Source organism: Agelaius phoeniceus, chromosome 10 (genome assembly GCF_051311805.1).
Source record: "Agelaius phoeniceus isolate bAgePho1 chromosome 10, bAgePho1.hap1, whole genome shotgun sequence".
In the NCBI taxonomy this organism is placed as follows: domain Eukaryota; kingdom Metazoa; phylum Chordata; class Aves; order Passeriformes; family Icteridae; genus Agelaius; species Agelaius phoeniceus.
The window spans coordinates 8,102,239-8,121,230 of NC_135274.1; the positions used below are offsets into that span (position 1 = coordinate 8,102,239).

The 18,992-nt window shown below is 51.0% G+C and overlaps 1 protein-coding gene across 1 annotated transcript; it reads left to right on the top strand.

Annotated features, from left to right (window-relative positions):
- The first annotated feature begins 1,088 nt into the window (after positions 1-1,088).
- EFHD1 (EF-hand domain family member D1) lies at positions 1,089-17,520 on the top strand. Its single transcript, XM_054639210.2, has 4 exons — positions 1,089-1,477; positions 8,956-9,103; positions 14,733-14,867; positions 15,867-17,520. The coding sequence occupies exons 1-4, from the start codon at positions 1,182-1,184 to the stop codon at positions 15,999-16,001; spliced, it is 714 nt and encodes a 237-aa protein (XP_054495185.1). The 5' UTR covers positions 1,089-1,181; the 3' UTR covers positions 16,002-17,520.
- The last annotated feature ends 1,472 nt before the right edge of the window (positions 17,521-18,992 follow it).

Sequence of the window (18,992 nt, forward strand, 5' to 3'; positions counted from 1 at the left end):
CAGTCATTTTCTGAGTAGGTTTGGTGGGAATGAGCTTATCCAAGAGGGTCAACTGCAGGCCACCACATCAGAGAACTGCTTCCTACCTGCCCGGAGGTGTCAAACAGCCACATAACAGACGCTGGGACCGGTTCCCCGTGACGCACAGGCTCGGGCACGCGGGAGCCACAGGCAGGCAGCGTGTCCGAGCCGGTTCTTTTCTCTCCCCCTCCTCCCCGGTGGGTAAATCCCATCAGCCGCCACCCTAAACCGCCCCACGCCAGCCCTAATACCATCTCGAGTACGCCATCAGGCTCACATCAGCCAGGCGAGGGACTGACAGTCCTGGGAGGGACACCCCTGCAAGAGCCGGGGGACGGCAGAGGGGTCATTGGGCATTGTCCTGGGAAGGGCGGCTGGGGGGCGGGAAGAGGCCGCCTGCTGCCCGTGTTCTCTGGGGAAGGAGAGGGAATCCAGGCCTGAGCCGAGCTTTGTCCTGGGCTAATTTTAGACCAAGGAGGTGAGAGAGGGGAGGCGCATAGAAGGGCTTAAGGGGTCCCTCTGCCCTGGTGCAGGGCAATCCTGATCTCCGTCATCTCTGCAGCGCTTGGTGAGCCGACGGGGTCCCGCTGCTCTCCCCGAGCGCGGGGGGGCTCCCGGTCGGGTTCGGGGCACGTCTCGCCCCACAGAAGGGAGCGGAGCAGGCAGCGCTGTGGGGTGTACGCGGTCTGTGCATCCCAGTGCCAGTGCAGGGCCCTGCTGTGGGGAGCGGGGGGGACCTGGGACGGACCCTATCGGTTAAGGGATGCGTCGAAGAGTGACCATGGAGTGGGGTGTTCCCTGCATGAGGATGCGGGGAGACAGCCTGTGTGGGTCATCTATATGGGGATGGCTGCTGTGTGGAAGAGCATCCATGTCAGAAGTTAGCCTGGGGGACAGTAGCGCACCACATGCGTGGGGTACCCCCACATGCAGTGGCGGCAATCCCCACGCCCCACGCCCCCCCCCCCCTTCTCTCCGTCCCGCCGCTCCTCCTTAAGTGCCCGCCCCGTCCCAGCCTCCCTCCGCCCCGTCCCGCCCCGTCCCTCCCCGCTCCCTCCAAGCGAGGGAATAAAGTTGCGCACCGGGACGGGCGGTCCTGGCTAGAGTGGAGTGGGGCTGAGGCGGGCAGCAGTGCGGCTCGCCGGCGGGAGTGCCGGGCCATGGCCTCGCAGGAGCTGGCGCAGAAGCTGCAGCGGCGGCTGCAGCTGGAGGAGAGCGGAGCAGTGGTGGAGGGCGAGGCAGAGGCGGTCAAGGGTGCGGCGGCAGCCGAGGAGGTGGAAGATCGGAGCTGCTTGACGGCCAGTGCGGGCGCAGAGCTGAGCGCTAAGCTGTGCCGGCGGCAGGACATAAACGAGGGCGCGGCGCAGCCCCGGCGGGCCGCCGTCTTCAACCCCTACACCGAGTTCAAGGAGTTCAGCCGCCGGCAGATCAAGGACATGGAGCGCATGTTCCGCCTGTGAGTGGGGCGGGAGCGGGGCGGGGGGCTCGCTGCCCGGCCCGTGGGCTCCGGGGCTGGGGCTCTGCCTTCCCCCGCAGCCCCTCCCGGCGCTGGCCCCCGGGGGCACATCTGGAGAAGGGCAGCCCGCTCTCAGCGGCACGCTCTCATTTCTCCGCGGTTTTGCGGTTGGGCTGGAGGAAGCCGCGGCGCGTTCGCAGCGCCATCTGATCCCCAGATTGTCCTTGTGCTTTGCCGGGGGGGCTTGTAGAGTTTGCCTGGGGCTCAGCCCTGCGTTTAACTCACGGCCTCTGCTCTGCTTGGGCTTGGGTAGGCGGCTGTTTCTGGTGGCACCCAGGAGCGATGGCTTTGCGGGATGCGCTGGGTGGGACGGTGGGAGAGCACAGGCAGTCTTCTGCCCCACACCCTGGGGTACCAGGTGGGTCTGTGTCCCGAGGCTCGGCAGAAGCGCTGGACATTTGCCCGAAACAACTGCGACCCTGAGCACCCCTAGCAGTCCTGCTGGCTCTGCCTGGCAGTGTCCTAGCGCCACGCAAAGTCCTGTCTGCCGGGCTTGGTGCTCCTTCTCGTGCACCCGAGCAAAGGCTGAGCACAGCTTCCTCTTGCTACTCCTTTCGTGGGGGCTGGGATGGGATTCCCCTCCTAGCAGGAAGGTTTGTGTTAAAGTCAAGCTGCTGCTAGCCACAGGGAGAGCTGCTTCTGTAAGCAGAAAGGCTTGGCCCTCCCCGGGACCACGATCCTGCCTTTTTCTCTCCTCCAGACTCTGTCCTGCTCCTGCAGTTAGGCTGCGTCTGGGTACCTTTGTTTGCACTCAGTTTTCCCTCCAGCACCACAGACCCGTGGGTTCCTGGGGACCAGTGTCCTCCCAGCCCCACAACAAGCTGCCAGACTGGGAGGGAGCTGCTGCCAGGCAAGGTGTGAAGATGTACTTCACCTTATGGAGGTGATCGAAGTGAGATTTGTACCTTGTTAGATCATTGTTCTCCTAGCTGAAAGCTGCCTTGGGCACCTTGGATTGTTGTGAGGCTATCAGGAGCTGGTTGAATGCTGTCAGCTCCCAGCACTGCGGGGTGTTGCCTGTCCCAGCCAGGCTGTTGCCACAGGAGACCAGGCGATGGGCTTTTGTGAGCTTACTGGAGTTTGGAGTTCTTTGTTGCACAGGCAGTGTTGTGTTGGCAGCTGGTGCAGGAAGCGAGGTGGTCCAGGCAGGACTGCTGCTCCACTCTCTCCTGTGTCCCTTTTCACTGTGCTTAAAGGGGATCCCACTCTATGGAATGCTAAGACATGGTGCTGTGAGGGCTGGAGGACAAACAATGCAGGCAAGGCCTGAAAGCTGTGCGTGAGAGCCTGGACTGGGCAGTGACACTGCCTCAATAGGGAAGAGGAAAGAAATGGCGGTGGTTTTGGGAAATAAAAAGTGGAAGAGCTGAATTGCAGCCTAATTTTTCAACAATGAGCTCATTAAACACTAGCCTTGTAAGCAGGAAAAGCTAGGCTTTGCAGTTGAATGCTAATCAGCTGGTCAATGTAGCTAGAAAGCATTGCATACCCTGTGAGAACTGCTGATGCCAAAGGGGGAGAAGGTGGGCTGCGTGCTCCCCTGTTGTGTTTCTTGGACAGACAGCCAGGAAACTGTGTCCTGGTGTTCACTGTTACAGACACCTGAGGTTTGCAGTGGCAGAGGATCTCGTCTTTGGTCCATCTGCTGTCAGTGACCTGTGTCAACTGTTGGCTGATGTCACGTGCTCCATGAGGAGAGGAAATGGTCCCCTTAATTCCTGTCAGTCAGAGCTTGAGTTAATGTGATTAAGGCTTTAATTCTCTGTATGGCTTGTTGGCCCTGGCCACCACAACTCGGGGTCTTTCTTACATCCCTCTCTCAACAGCTTATTTTTTTTCTTTTAGTGTTTTCTCATTGCCACAGGATGCCAGGTTTCCACTATGAAACTTCCCATCCAAAAAAATGTTTCTTATCAGTTTAGTGGGACTTTTAAATCTGTAGTTCAGACTAAATTTGAACCTGTGGTCCTGTGCATGATGTGAGCTGGGTCATGGTGCTCCAGCTGAAAAGATGTCCTGGTGATAGCAGCTACCCTGGATGCCTGTCAGGGCATCCCATGGTATGGAAGGTGGCAGTGACTGCCACAATGGAAGCAAAGGACTCATCTGAAAGTGGGAAATATAGTGCTCCATCCAGTGCTGTGTGCTGCTAGCTACACCTGGAGCATCCTTCCAGAGCAGAAATAATGCTCATTGCTCTGGCTGCTGCAGTTGGGCTCACTTTTCCCCCTCTCTTGTCCAAGCCTCCTCTTGTCAGCATCTCTCCTTTTTGGCCCCATTCCACTGGAGATGGGGTGCAGGTATCTGCTGGAGTGCTGGGTGCAGGCAGCTCTCAGGACGGGTATTTTTTTGGTAGAAACCAGGAAGTCTGTAGCTCAGGCTAATTATAATGTGACCTAATTAGCTGCCTATTCTGACAATATGTGAGGACCACAATAACATCTCTTTTCTGAGTTGTCTAAGTGAACTCTCAGAGCCTCTGGAGTCTCACAGCTCCCCTTGGTGCCATCTTTGTCCAGGAAAATGGCAGAGGGGAGTGTGAAAGCCAGGCAGTGAGGCTCTGCCTGGCAGGAATGACCTTTATGAGAAATGTAGGGGGGAGGAAAACAGAGAGCAGCTTCATCTGTGGGGCGCGAGGGAGTGGAGAAATTCCAATCTTGCTATTGCTTTTTATATCTAGGGAATTTCATGTGTTGCCCACACATTGCATAAGTGCCTTGTATCTGGCTGGTAGGAGAGGCTGTGATGTCCCCTTGCCCTCCTGGAGCCACTTAGGAGCCACTTTGCCAGATGCCCCAGCCTCGTCTGACATGCTGCAGCAGAGCAGCTCTCTCCAGAGCTGCCATGGGCTGTATGTGACTGGCTGGCTGTGGATTTCCAGTCGGCAGGGAGGTTATTCCCATGGGGACTCAGCCTGGGCCTGCAGGTCTTGCCCGATGTCTTGGGGAAGATCTTAGTGGAGGAGACTCATCTTGCCCTCATGTTCCTCCAAGAGCAGGAGAACTCCTTCTGCCTGGGCTGGGAGGATGAAGCTGCATGTGGCCGAGGAGCCTGTTCCTGTCCCCACCCTGGTATGGAGGAATTGTTTCCAAAGCTCTTGGCAACAGAATAGACTATTCCATTTGGAATGGAGCATCAATGATCACATCTAGTTCGACTGCCTCATTGCTTCAGGGCTGACCAAAAGTTAAGCCCTGTTATTAAGGGCATTGTCTAAATGTCTCTTTTAAACACTGACAGGCTTGGGGCACTGACCACCTTTCTAGGAAGCTGTTCCACGGTGTGACAGCCCTCTTAGGCTGAAAGAAAGGCTTCCTCAGGTCCGGTCTGATCTCCTCTGAGGCAGTTTTGAACCATTCCCATTTATCCTATCACTAGATATCAGGGAGCAGAGATTAGCACCACCTTCTCCATGTAAGGTGAAACACAATGCTCAGAGGGAATAAAGTGCTACTTAGGATTTGAAATATTTAAGAAGAGATTATTACTTTAGCACCATTATTCCAACTGCTTTACTTCAAAGCCTCAATTAGGCCATTGCAGCATACAGGAACTGCAGATCAAAGTACAGGTGCCCATAGTATGTGAAGCAAGGTAAGGTGCAGCAAACATGTACAGGGAGGGCAGGTTCTCATTCCAGCTTTTCTCAAGCCATGTGAATGTTTAGAAACCGCTCTTTGATCCTTCGGCATCTGTAGTTTCTCATTCAGTTGTCCTTTTTTTTGTTAAGTGGGGTTTTAGAGGCAGCTGGAAGATGACTACAGAGTCACTACAGGTGATACAGTCCTTGGCATCTCCTTTTTCCTCTCTTCCTGATCCCTCTTTCTTCTGTGATGTAAACCCCCAGCACCTGTGGAACACCAGTGCAATATTTTTACTTGGGCAGTAATTCTGCCTAACAGACTTTGTGCTCTTAAGCAAGTCTGTTCAGCACGTATTCCCTCCTTCCTCTGCTTTTGTGTCCTGCTTTCCTCTCCCAATGCTTCAGCCAGGCATGCTCTGCAGTCCGGGTGGAAGCGAGCCAGCATGAGAATCTGGGTGCATCCTTGTTGCAGCAGATTCTGGCAGCCACTGCTGTGTCTCATTGCTGCCAGGAACACTGCTGTGACAGCAGCGTGGCAAAGTTTCATCACAGCAGCCACGGTGCCCGTACTGCCTGCGGCATCCCAGCTGTTACACGTGGGATCCGCTGTAGCCACGGCACTGACCTGCTGCTGGAGTGGCCTTCCTGTGACATGAGATGTCTGTGCCTGTTGACACAATTCCCCTCTGTCTGTAATGCCTATGCATCACTTGGGTGAGGCTTGGCTCGTGCCCCAGGGAGCTTTGAGTGTGAAGGAAGCAAAGCTCTGGTGCCACAGCAGGACAGTGAGTGATGGCAGGGCTCACCAGGCGCCTGAGTGCTGTGTGCTTTTGCCGTGCCACTCCTGGAGTTCAGGTTGGGATGGCTCCCCCGGATGCTGGGGTGTGTTTAACTTGCCCTGGTGCTCTGTTCCAGCTCTGCCTGTGAAGGTAATGGCTGTCCATCACCAGGATGCAGGCAGCTGTGTGTGAGAGGTGTCCGGGGCTGTCTGAGCCCAGGGCCCTGACAAGGGGGCTCCCAAAAGGCAGACAGGGGAGTTTTTTGATCTCTCAAAAGGCAGACTGTGGGGTCTTTGGTAGGACTGAGGTGTGCTGGGAGCCTCAACTGACCAGCAAGGTGCAGTCTGCATTGTGCCCCACAGTGCTGAATGCCTGTGGTCTGTTGGGGATGGGTGGTGGGGAATGAATAGTGCTGTTTCTCGTGCCATGTAAATATGCCTCTCCCTAAATAGTCTGGCTGTGCAGCAGCTGGGTGGCTGTACCCAGGTCCTAAAATAGTTTGGCTGTTTTAGGAGGCGAGGGGGCAGGGAGGGAATGTAGCAGTTTGCAGGGTGCTGCCATTGTGTTTCAGTGCCCCTCTGTCTGGCTGTCCCTGAGTGCAGGGGACTGGTAACCTGATTTCTGGGTGCTTCTCAGCACCAGCTGTACTCATGCTCAACGCCCATTGTGTGGCTGTACAGAGTGCTGCTCAGCCAGGCCCGCTGTTGGCAAGACCCCATTTCTCACAATCCTGGCTTTGTCCTGCCTCTCTGCAGGGATGAGCCCTGAAGCTGTGCCCCATGCTTAACCCTTTCAGGGCAGCATATTGGCCTCTGGGCCAGTGTTTACCTACAGGTAGTGTCCATAACAGGAGGGTGAGATGACCACAGCAGGCATGGGCTGGGCTTGTGCCCTACTTCTGCCTTCATCTCTGTTACAGAGCTTCTGTGTGGGGCTGGGCAGTGTCCCAACCCCAGATGAACAGCCCTTGGAGGGGACCTTGGTATTACTTTGCTTCTGCATCCAGCCAAAGGGCAGCATGAGCCTGCTAGGCCCCCCAAAAAAACTGCAACCCCAGGTGCCTTTCTGCTATTGCACATTTTGCTGCTGTGTCTAATCAAAGGCACTGCATCTCCAACAGTGACAGCTCTGCACCCTTTCTCCCAAACTTGAAAGAAAAGCAAATTGACAATTAAATATTGCACTTGCTATGCTTCTGTGATGTCTTAGAAGTGCATCTCAGTGCTGGGTTGGGTAATGCTGTGAATGTGCTTTAATTAACTGACACCTTCCTTTCTGTGAAGAACCTGCTGTACTTCTTCCCTGTGACATCCCAGGTCTGTGACCTGGTTTCTGCTCTGATGGAGGTTTCTTTGCTAGCTTTTCAGAAGGCAGTCCAGCCTGGTGGGCTCATGGGTTCTCTGGGTATAGAGAGTGCAGGCAGATTGGTAACAGGGGCTCTGTGCCAGCCCAGTCTGGCAGTTATGTCCCTGTCATTGGGAGTCTCTTAGTCCTGGGACCCTTGGAAACTAAGAGCCACAAGGAGTATCAGAAGTACTTGTGGGGGTGGTGGTACTCTGGAAAGTCATGGAGGCCACCCTAGTCTGGGGAAAAAGCATGTTGTGCTCATGAAAGCAGGGGCAGAGATCTTGGCTGCAGCTCTGCCTTGTGCTGCTCATGCCTGTACGCAGTTTGGGGCTGGTGGCTTTGTTTGTGCCTTCCTTTGCCACAGCTTCCTCTGTGGCTGTGAGGTTTTTCAGCTGGAAAGAGCTTCCTTCCAGGGTAACCACAACTGTGCAGATCTTTGTCTGGGATGGCTACAGCCCTCATTTCTTTGGAAGAGCGCTAACAGTCAATAAAAGAGGATGGGTGGGGGGCTTTGGCTGGCTCCTGCCCACTGAAAAGCTTCAGCACTGTGCCTAGGGTTTCCTTCTGAATGGCTGAAAGGATTTAACTCTGTCAGGGTTGAGATGGTGGCAGGGGGGCAGTGGCAGGCTGTATGCCAAGGCTGAGCCCAGCTTGGGAGACTCTGCCCTGTCCTCTCCTGTGAAGCCCTAGCTCTGTGCTGAACCTTGATGGCAAGACCAGGATGAAAGAGGGCTGTTGAGTGGCTGATAACAGAGCACCCATCCCTGAAGCTTTTGGACTTTGAGAGCCGGTGATAGCCCTGCTGGGTGTGAAGCTCTGGTTGCTGGATGGGCCGGATGCTTTACCCACACCCACAGCAGATGTTGGGAGGAGTTGGTGCAGAGTCCCAGGCTGTGCACAGCAGATCACTTGCTGCCTCCCCATCCCTAAAGCACTCCTCCCCTTGCACGGGTGCTCTCCTCTGAAGAGTCCTTGCAGTCCTTCATGCTCAATAGGGAGCATGGTCCTGCTCTAGTCTTGCTTCTGGTGGTGGGCACTGGTTTCCTCTGCCAGTCTGACCCTGTGGTGCAGCCCTGGTACCACAGCCTTGGCTAGGATTGCTGTGGTCCCCTGGAACTGTCTTTCTGCTCTGCCCAGGGACACAGAACAAACAGCTGCCCTGAAGTGCAGCTGTTGTAGTGGTGCTTGTTGTAGTACAAAAGCATTTTGGAGAGAAAAGATCTTAACAGCTAGAGGGGGAGAGTTTTGCTTACAGAGAAAGATTGCTTTCTGCCAAGAGGTTCTGCTTGGTCTCTGCTCCCTGTTTCTCCTTGAAACTAGCAGGAAACCTCGCAGCAGCTGACTCTGCATGCCTTTGCCTCACCACATTGGTGCATGGTGTAAGCTGCGTGCAAGTTGCCTTTGTGCTGGACAGGCAAGTGGGTGCAATGGAAATCCCACTGAGAAAAGCTGAGTTCCTCTGTGCTCTTTCTGTGTGGGTTGTTTGGTCTGAGCTCCCCTGAGAACTTCTCTCTTTGGTAAGACAGCTCTGAAAGCTGACAGCTACTTCTCTGAGCTTAATATATCTCAGCACTGGCCATGTCATGCAGCTTCCACTCTCCCCTAAGCTTTGAACCACACAGTGACTTTATCCATGTGCATGGTTCCTCTTCTGGGTGGACGAGTATGGGGATGATGATGGTTAACCCTTTCCCCTTTGCACCCTGCAGGTATGACTCAGGACGGGATGGATATATCGACCTGATGGAGCTGAAGCTCATGATGGAAAAGCTGGGAGCCCCTCAGACCCACCTGGGGCTGAAGAACATGATCAAGGAGGTGGATGAAGACTTTGATGGGAAGCTCAGCTTCCGTGAGGTGAGGGTGGCTGCAGAAACAGACAGGGATGTGGGGTTGAAGGAAGAGGCAGCTGGGCCCCATATCTGTGGGCTGTAGGTAGCCCTCTCCCCTCTGTGTTTTTCCAGTGCTGGGGTGCAGTGGAGAAGGCGGTGAGCTTCCCCATGTCAAGGGTGTGGAGCACTGCTAACCTCCATTTCCATGTGGCAGTCATGGTACCTGATGCCAAAGCTCTCCAACCTCCCTGCTTGCTTTGGAAGCACATTTGAGCCCTGTTTCAGCTGCTGGGAGTGCTCACTGAGTTCCCTGTTGTAGCTGGAGGGAGTTACGTCCCTTGAGTTTCCAGGTCTCATTGCTTGGCTCCTGTGGTACAGCAGCTGAGGCCTCATTTCAAGTGCAGTGCAGGAGCTCTGCTTAGAGCAGCTCATCTCATGGGGCACAAAAGGCTCTCTCTTCCAGCTGGTATTGGGACCCTCTCTGCATCATGCAGTGACCAGCCATGGCAAGCTTTATGAGGGGTGGTCACCTCCCTGCAGCAAGGAATAAATGTGTGGATGCAGCAGTTTGGCACTGCATGCTGGCTCAGCAGCACAGGGACACAGCTCAAACAGGTCTGTCTGTTACCACTGTATTGTGATGGCTGGGAGGACAGGCCAGGATCCTCTGCCTGGCAGAGGAAGAGAGGGAAATTTGAGCAGTGACCTGCATGTACTCAGGGGTACCCAAATCATCTCAGCAGAAAGGGGGAATCCAGGTACCAAAAGCTCCGGTTGCATCATCTCCTCCTCTCAGACTTTGGTAGCTGGCTCGGTCACAAGCAAATGTCACACTGTGGCTTTCTGAATTAACCCACAGCCTCTTAGGTAGCAAGAGGAGGGGCAGCACTGTGTATGTCCTGCACCGGTTTTGAGAGCTGTGCTGCTTCCTTCTGTCCTGTGGGATGCCTGCAGTGGACCCCAAGCAGCTGGGCTCCCTCGTTTCTGCAGGCATGAGGTTCTCACCATGCCTCTTCCAGGGTAGGGCTCAGAACGTCAGGCTTTCCACTGTAGAAGTTTGAGAGCTTTGTCAGTGCTGGGAGGGAGGATGAGCAGCCAAGGCCTGTGACTGGCTGAGCTGGTTGGGACATAAGGGGTGACTGTCACTCATAGAGCTGCTGCACCATCTCTGTGCTGGCACATCACACCATGTTCCTCTGCTTTTGTGCCCCAAGGGCTTTGTTGGATTTATTTCACTGCAAAAGGGCAGCACAAAAAGACAGAGGCCAAAGACTTGGGTTGCAAGAGAGGAGAAAGGATATGCAAATTTGGGAACTGAGAACCTGTCCCTGAGTTCACTGCTGCCCGGTCAGAGGTGAACTGGAAGTAGCAAAGAATCCAGTGGAGCAGGAAGAGCACCATGCCCATGGCCCCAGGTCTCTGATTGCCAGATCACTGTGTAGGCTGAGGAGCCCTCTGTGTGCATTCTGGGCCTCCCTTCATTTCAGGTGAAGAGCTGGGAGCAGCCTCTGGGCTTGCTGCAGGGGCTCTCTCCCATGGAAGAGAAATGCCTCTATCCTCAAGGCCCTGAAATGATGTCCCAGCATCAGTGGCATGGCATGAGTAGCAGAGCAGCTCTTCTGCTGCCACCTGTTTGGAGCACAGCCTCCAGCAGGGGTGCCTGTGCTGCCAGCCCCTGGCATGTGGCACATGGCAGCTGGTGCTGTTCAAGTGTCTTGCCAGAAGGGAAAACAATGGTCATGCAACAAGCTTGAGAGGCCCATGGGTTGGAATGAGGGAGCATCGCTGGCAGAGCTCTGAGGACAAATTACACAGCAGCTTTGGCAGATACACAAAGCTTCCTGTGGTAGAGAGGAGCAGGATGCTTCTTGCCTTGCTGCAGGTGTGCCCTGTCCAGCTGCTGTGTTGAGGCAGAGGGCTGACAGGGAAGCAGGTTTCCTGGTGGGTCAGGAGACCTCAACCATAGGCTTGTCCCATTCTGCTTCTCATTGGTGGCAAGCAAGCATGTGGAGGGTGACTAAGCTGACTCAGGTTATTCAGATTATCCCAGGAGAAACCTGGTTTAAATGAGTATCTGAACTCAGTAGGGTGCATCTATAGCACTGGAGGGCTCCTGTCTGCTATCCAGAGAATACCAAGTCCTGGCATACCTGTGTGAACATACTCTTCTTGTGGCCTGGCCACAGAATTGGTAGGGACGTCTTTCACTTGCAATAGATCACCTTTTTCTACTGCTTTGAGTAGTGTCCTCCCATCCCAGATAAGCTGTTGCCTGGCAAATAGGCTGCTGATGAACCACAGGCCCTGTTAGGAAAGCTGCCTTGTACCATTGACCTTTGAACGTCCACCAATACATTAACAATTAACTGTTCAGGACTCCTGCCGTGAGTCAAGCAATGAAATTTAGGCTTAAAAAATTAAGGTATAGTGGGGGGGGGAAAATCCCCACACCTCTGACTGTCTAGTTCCATCATTACCACAGGAAACTGGAGTTAATTGCTGTGATATTAATGTGTAATTGGAGCTGCTACCTAGAGCCCACAGAAATCCACCCACTGCCCCCCACACCCTCACCAGCTGAAATGTTGACTCACATGATTTGTTTGGTACCAGGGCTGGTGCAAACCACATCCTTACATAGTGCTGCTTTTCTGGCAAGCTGTTGTTGCAAGGCTACTGCTGCTGCCTGTCAGTCCCACACCTTTCCTTGCAGGATACCCAGCCTGGCTCTGTGGTGTAGATCTTGGGTCATGAAGGATGTGACAGCAGATACAATTTACCAGGTTAGGGGTTGGAAAGTGTGGGTTGTGTTGTCCTCTTTGAGAGCAGAGCTTTGAAAGGTACCTACCTACATTATTCACTTTTGCTTCTCTGTTGACATTTCCTTGAGACTTAGCTGCACATGGCGTGTCCTGGGCCCAGCAAGGGTGTTACACAGGCTGGCAATGGGAGCTGAATGCAGATTGCTGGTGTTCTCTAGTTAGTAAGAACCAATATCTCAAGGTCTGTGTGCTGGAGCGATTGCTGCTGAGCTCCTGTAGGAGCCAGCATGATGTCCCATAGTGCACCTTGCTGGATCCTTGGGACTGACATTATGCTCTGTCCACCCTAAGCATGTTTTAGTCCCAAGTTTCCTTTAACTCAGCCTGCCCTTTGTGGCCACAGCAGCCTGTATTCTTCTAGACGACTGCTGCGCCATCCCTTAGTTTCAGGATGATTCATGCTCACTTGTACTCATGACCTAGTCCCTCCCCAGGTGACAGCTGTATCAGACCTCAGGATTGTGCTGTCTTCACTGCTCTTTTCCAATGCCAGGAAGTGGGACTTTCAGGGTGGAGCAAGAGGAAGCATGACTAATTCCAGCCTAGCTGCCAGCCCTCTGTGTCACAGTGCCTGGTGGTGGCAAAGGGGAACTAGCTAGAGCCCAGTGGATCTGAGCAGAGGGAGAGGATGTCTTGGGGAGGATTTGGTTTCTTTCCAAAAGAAACCATTTGTTTCTTATGTGAAAACCAGTGAACCACGTATTTGGTTTGTTTTTTACGTGTATTGGGTTTGCATGGCCAGGTTTTCATAGCAGGGGGTCTACAAGGAGTGAGTGGCTTCTGTGAGAAGCTGTTGGAATCTTCCCCTGTGTCTGGTAAGCCAAAGCCAGCTGGCTCCAAGACAGACCTGCCACTGACTAAGGTGAGCCAATCAGGAATAATAGTAATGCCTCTGTGATAACATATATAAGAAGGTTAAAAAGTTCTTGTGCAGAGGTAATTATGGCCAGAGGAGCCAAAGGTTCCCCTGCAGCCTGTGATGCAGACTGTGGTGAAGCAGGCTGCAGCCCATGGAGGTCCATGGGGATGCAGAAATCCACCTGCAGCCCATGGAGGATACCCATGCCAGAGCAGGTGGTTGCCTGAAAGGAAGATGTGAACCCATGGGAAGCCCATGCTGGAGCAGGGGAAGGATTCTTCTCCCTGCACAGTGGCAGGAACAACCTATGAAGAACTGACCATAACCTCCATTCCCTATCTCCCTGTGCCTCTGGACACAGGAGGCAGAGCTGGCAAGGAGGGAGGGGTGAGGGGAAGGTATCTTTAAGAATTATTTTTCTTCTCATCATCCTGCTCCAATTTTGGTAGTAATAAATTCAATTGATATCCCCAAGTTGAGCCTTTTTTGCCTATGACAGTATTTTAGTGAATAATCTCTCCGGGGCCTTAGAACTCATGAACTTTTGTTATATTTTCTCTCCCCTATCCAGATGAGAAGGGGAGTGATAGAGTGGCTTTGGTAGCCTGGCATCCAGCCAGGGTCAACCAATTCCAATGTGTTTGGAGAAGGAAAATTCCCTTGCCAAGGCCAGCCTGCTTTCTGCTTGCCCTGTGCTGAGCACTCACAGGTTAAGGGGCTGTTGCATGGAGCAGTGCCTGGTGAGCTGCCTGTGCAAGAGGGCGGCCAGCGCTGCTGTCATATCCACACCCTTCCTCATGGGAGGCCTACCCAAACTCTTGCATTCCCACCAGCTTCTGCGAGCAACTTGAAGCAGGGCTGTCTCAGTGTGAATGCTGGGACTCTGCTGCCCTCCTCTGGGACAGCTCGGACTCTCCATAGGAAACATCAGAGTCCCCAGCCTGGCAATCTGAGGAGCACAGCACTCGAGATATTTGATGTTCCTGTGCAAAGGGATTTCAGGGCAAGCCTACCTGGTATCTGCAGCCCTCTGGCCTGGCCTGAAGTGCTGCATTGGCACAGCTTTGTTGCTTTGTGCTCCTTTTGTACCTGAGTGGGTTGTCCTTGTGTCTGTTCTCTCTGCACTGTTCCAAGCACGGAGACACCTCCTGGGGTCACCAAGAATAGCAGGGAGTTACAGGGCCTCTAAAAGTACACCTAGAACTTCCACATCTTAATCTGGAGTTTGGTTGGCAGGTGGACAGTGGTGCGGAGGTCTTTATTTTTAAGCAGGCAGGTTTTGTTCCTTCTGTTAAAACAAAAAGAAAAGGTATGTTTTTGTGGAATGCAATATAACTCTTGTTTTCATTTCCCTTTGCAATTCACTTCCCAATATACACTCTGCTGTAGTGACTCTGGATTTGTTAAATGGGCATGGTCCAGTGCAGGACAGAAGTTTCATGCTACCTTGCTCTGTGGACACTTGTTCAAGCCACTCTGTTACAAGGGCATGTACCTGGGCTGCAGTTCTGTCTAAAAGAACTGCACTAATGCCTTGATTCAGGGAAGCATTCAGCCTGAGGTGAACTAGAGCTATGTTTGCCCTGCTTTCAGTGTCATGGGATGTGACCTGAGTCCCTAGAACACTGGAGAGCTGGTGGAGGGCTTGTGAGGGCTTATGGGAACATGAAGAGCTATATCTGAATGTGCCCAGTGGTTGTACTGGGCAGGTGCAGAGGTGGTCTCCTTCCTCTGGCCATTACCAGGGCTCTGATTCCTGGGAAACCTTTTCCTCTGAGATTCCTACTGCTTTTAGTCTGTAACAGAACTGTGTACTGGAGCACAAGCTCCTTGCTGCCACTTGGTTTATATAGACCTGGTTTCCTTTGCTCTGAAATGTGAATTCTATCCCCCTCCAGGTGATTGTGCTGTTTGTATTTTAAGTTATTTGAGCCTCAGTGAAAAACCTGAATGTTTCCTCTCTGTCTTGCTAGTTCCTGCTGATTTTCCATAAAGCTGCAGCTGGGGAACTCGAGGAGGACAGCGGCCTGTTGACTCTCGCGAAGCTCTCGGAGATAGATGTATCCATTGAGGGAGTCAAAGGAGCCAAGAACTTCTTTGAAGCTAAGGTATGATGTGGCACAGAGGAATAGGAAAAAACTCAGCTGTAGCTGAAGCTCAGCTACTTATCTGTAGCTGAGTTTCCTTTCAAATTTTGTTGCACTCTAGCTAGAGTCCTTCTGTGGCTCAGTCAACACACCAGAGCAATGCCTGGCTGCAACACACCAGCAGTGACTGGCTGACCTGTGTCCCTGTGGCTGGAACTAGGTGGCTGACCTCTTTTAAAGACAAAAGTGTCCTAAAAAACTAATGCAATAAGGACAGAGTTTTCCCATTTTGCAAAACCTCCCTCAACCAGAACACTCTGAGTTTCAATGGTGAACGGAGTGTTTTGGAGTGTAGGATTTCAGATATCTCTTTCTCTGTAACCTTTGGAATCAAAATAATTCTGCAGGGTCCTGGGGTTGGCAGAAAGAGCTGTACACCATCTGAAGCTGACAAAGCACCCTTTCTGAAAGCTCTCTTGGAGAGAAAATAATCCTGCTTGTTTATATAAGAAGTTTTTTCCCAAGAGCCTAACACAGCTATTGCACAGCAGATGTACTGAGATGAAAGCTGGAAAAATAGCCAGCAAGTAAACAATGTCTCTTTGATCTGCAGATTATCCATGGTGTAGTATGATGTTCTCAGATTTGGCTGTGATTCAGAGTGTTTTCTGCAGTAGTTTCTCCCACTGCATACTCACAACCTATGTCCTGCTGCCTGGTAATAGAAATAATGTATGTGACCCAGTATGGATGGCCTTGTTTTGGTCACTTGTTAGTGACTTACTAATAAGTGGCCTTTCTTTTGTTGATGTTAAAGTAAAGGAAAGTAAGAGGTATTGTGTGTAAATACTCAAGCATTGCAGTGTGATTAATACTTGAGCTGTCCTGTCAAAGCATCCCAGCAAGCACTGGGAGGTGCAGCAAGCACTTCTGTGTTGCTCATCTGGGAGTAGCTCAGGCTTTGGCTCTCCCTCTGATGCAAGGCTTGACACTTGTTTATTTTCTCTCTCTCTCGTAAAGGCTCAAGCCCTCTCCTCAGCCAGTAAGTTTGAAGCAGAGATAAAAGCTGAGCAGGATGAGCGAAAGCGGGAAGAGGAGGAAAGGAAGCACCGCCGAGCAGCTTTCAGGGAGTTAAAGTCTGCATTTACCCAGTAACCAACCAGCCAATATGCACTCTGAAATTGCACACCACTTGGTACGTTTCCCAGATCAGGGCTCTGCCTGGACAGAACTGCTTGGATCCTGCCTAAAACTCATCACAGCTTTGCTAGCCTTCCTTTCTGGAAGATCCTCCTGAGCTCCTAAGGGCACAACTCTTGCAGTTACTATGCATTTATAATGATGTGAATAGTGGGGGCTGTGTCCGGGCTCTTTGCTCTGAACTGCTAGGAGCACATGACCCTAAAGCAGAAACAGCAGGTAGCAAATCCTGGGTGAGCACTGACAAGTGTCATGTTTGCCTACTTCATTCTTTCCTATAGATCCTTTTTCTCTTAATCCTGTATTAATTCATTCCTTGCTTACAGGCAAGTAGTGAGGTATTGTGTAAATCAGGGTGTACAAAGTACAGTTTGCCTTCTGTATGTTTGTACTGCTGTTGGGTGTTGTCACCCTTTTCTTATTCCTCAAAGCCCCGTGCCACAGGCACCATGAAAACACTGTGAAGAGAGAAAGATAATTACTAGGGACGTGGATCAAATTCATTATCATTTCCTGTAGCATTTTCTGCCACCCAGCATGTTGAAGAGTCTTCCAGTTTCTCTTCTCTGAAGTGCCATAGTAACAAACACTTCAATCAGAGGTGAGATTCCCCAAGATTTCAAAGGGAAGAAGCTGGCTCTCTTAAATGAGGAATAGAAAACTGAGTTGCCTGACCATTTATCTTCTTTCACATTCCATCACATTTAGTGTACTGTACAGCTTCACTGTTACTTTCCAGGTTTAGGCAGCTGTATCTGTTTTTAGGGGGTATTGTCAGCTGGAAAGTGCAATTGGGATGGCACACTGGGCTTGTCTATTTGGAAATTTGCTTGTAGCCCGAATCATGAAGGTGACATTGTTTGATTTCATTAGAGGCACAACAGAGGACACCAGCACAACATACTGAGCACCCCCTGCTCAGAGAGCAGGGAGGTGAGCACATTGAACTGAACTGAATGGTGAGGGCTTGCATTATACTATTAGCCATTTTTTCTTGGAAACACGGGGACCTTGCCCACAAATGTTGAGATACCCACTGCTTGTCTGGATATAAACACTGTCAGTCATGGCAGGGGAACTTCCCTCAGAGACCTCTCTCAAGACATGGATTTGCTGAAATTCAGATTTTGCTTCTGCTCTTGCCCAAATTCATGGCAAAATGTTAATTTTTTTTCCCAGAACAAAACTCACCAGTCATCTTTTCACTTGTCTCTTTTGCTTCTTAAACTGTGAGCACTAAACTGTGAGCATGGAATAATAAATAGAAAAACCTCTACTCTTTAATGTCAGGTGAAAGAATTGCTAAACGATTAAACTGTGTATATATCTTCACAGATTATATTTTATAAATCACGCTTTTGTAGCTAAATATTTATAATTAAATGTTTTTATACTTTACAACAAAGCAGATAATTTCATCTCCAATTATTTCTCCTGTTGCTGAAATGTAAAAATAAAGCATTGTTATCTCCAATCTTGTCTGTGGCTTATTTCAGGTCTTTGAATATAGCATTTTTCACAAATTGTAATAGTAATCCCCCAAGCTTGGTGAGTGGGGGAAGTGTTCAGCCCCTTCTTGAGAACTTCCTGTTCTGCACAGCAGTTCTGGTGTAAAAAGCCCTAATGTTTGCATTCCCTCAGAAAGGGACATGGCTGTGTAAATACTTGAAATACTGCCTACTGCTAAATGTTGACATCTGAAGGTTGTCAGCCTTTCCTTATCTTAAAATAGCCTCTGTCTCAGCCCCCATAGTGCCCCAGCTGGGAGCTGGGCAGGTTGCTTCAGCTGGAATTCCTTTTGCATTTCCTGCTTCTGCCTTTATTAAGGGAGAAAAAAGAAAAATACGTGGCTATGTGAAAATATGTCTCCCAGCATTTTGTTTCTGCTATTGCTGATCTGCTAAGCTTTGCTGGCATGGCCACACTGAGGAGGGGGTTCAGGAAGAGGTTTAACCATGCCTTGTTTCAGGTCCAGTGATGAAATAGAAGCCATAAATATTTTATTCCATGCAGCTCTGCTCTGTGCCAATACATTCACTGTGTCTATGAGTCCTTGGGTCTCAGAGGTCAGGTAAAATCAGGGTGAAGGTTCCTTATTCTCTATTTCCCCAGGAAAATTGTGACACTGCAGCTCTTGATTTTTTTGTTGTTGTTGTTGGTTTTGTTTTTGTTTTTTACAGCATAGCAAGCACTGCTGAGTTCTGCTGCTTTGCACATGCAGCTGGGTAAGGAGAGGGTGGAAAAAGGCTTTCTAGTGGTTTTATTTTAATTGAATTGAGTCAACTCCAGCTGACAAGTTTCAGTAAGGAAATGAGTATTGTCTATGGTTTTGTTCAATTCAAATGGGTGCTGTTAGTTGGGACCTGCATTCAGTGCAGTGAACAATAAGTGCTTTTGGATGTGCTTTATTTGGAAGTTGCAGCAATGTGTGTTTTGACACTAGCTTTGCAAAAATGGACATTGGGAAATTAATTGCTTTCCAAATTGTTCTATTTTACTAGTAATTCTTGGATTAGATAACCATGTCATTAGGTTATGCAGAAGTACTAAAGAGAAGTTGCTTAGCTGTATCTCACAACTAAAACCATGTGAAAACACTTAGTGGTATTTATCTGTAATTTATCTATTACAATCCTTGATGCTCTGTCCTTTTAAGCCTGATGTCACCACAGGTGGCTCTCAAAGGTCCTGGCAATCCCAGCTCTCCTTAGTGATGCCTGCTGGTACATTAATGCCTCTCTGGTATCTCTGACATGCCACAAGTGACTCTTAAGTCGGTGATGGCAAGTAGAGGAGCTTGATGAAAAACCTGTTGTGCTTAGTGGTCTTTCTCAGAAGGGACAAACACTTGCCTCAAGTATTTCATGTGTTTCACTCATCTAGAATGGAAATTTCAGGTAGTCCTTGATCCCTGAAGGGATTTTGTTTAATAAAATGTTACTTTCC

Excerpts from the sequence above, each read along its gene's own strand:
- EFHD1 (XM_054639210.2), top strand. The coding sequence starts at position 1,182 with ATGGCCTCGCAGGAGCTGGCGCAGAAGCTGCAGCGGCGGCTGCAGCTG. Across the intron at positions 9,104-14,732 it reads GGAAGCTCAGCTTCCGTGAG|TTCCTGCTGATTTTCCATAA; the intron begins GTGAGGGTGGCT and ends CTGTCTTGCTAG. Across the intron at positions 14,868-15,866 it reads AGAACTTCTTTGAAGCTAAG|GCTCAAGCCCTCTCCTCAGC; the intron begins GTATGATGTGGC and ends TCTCTCGTAAAG.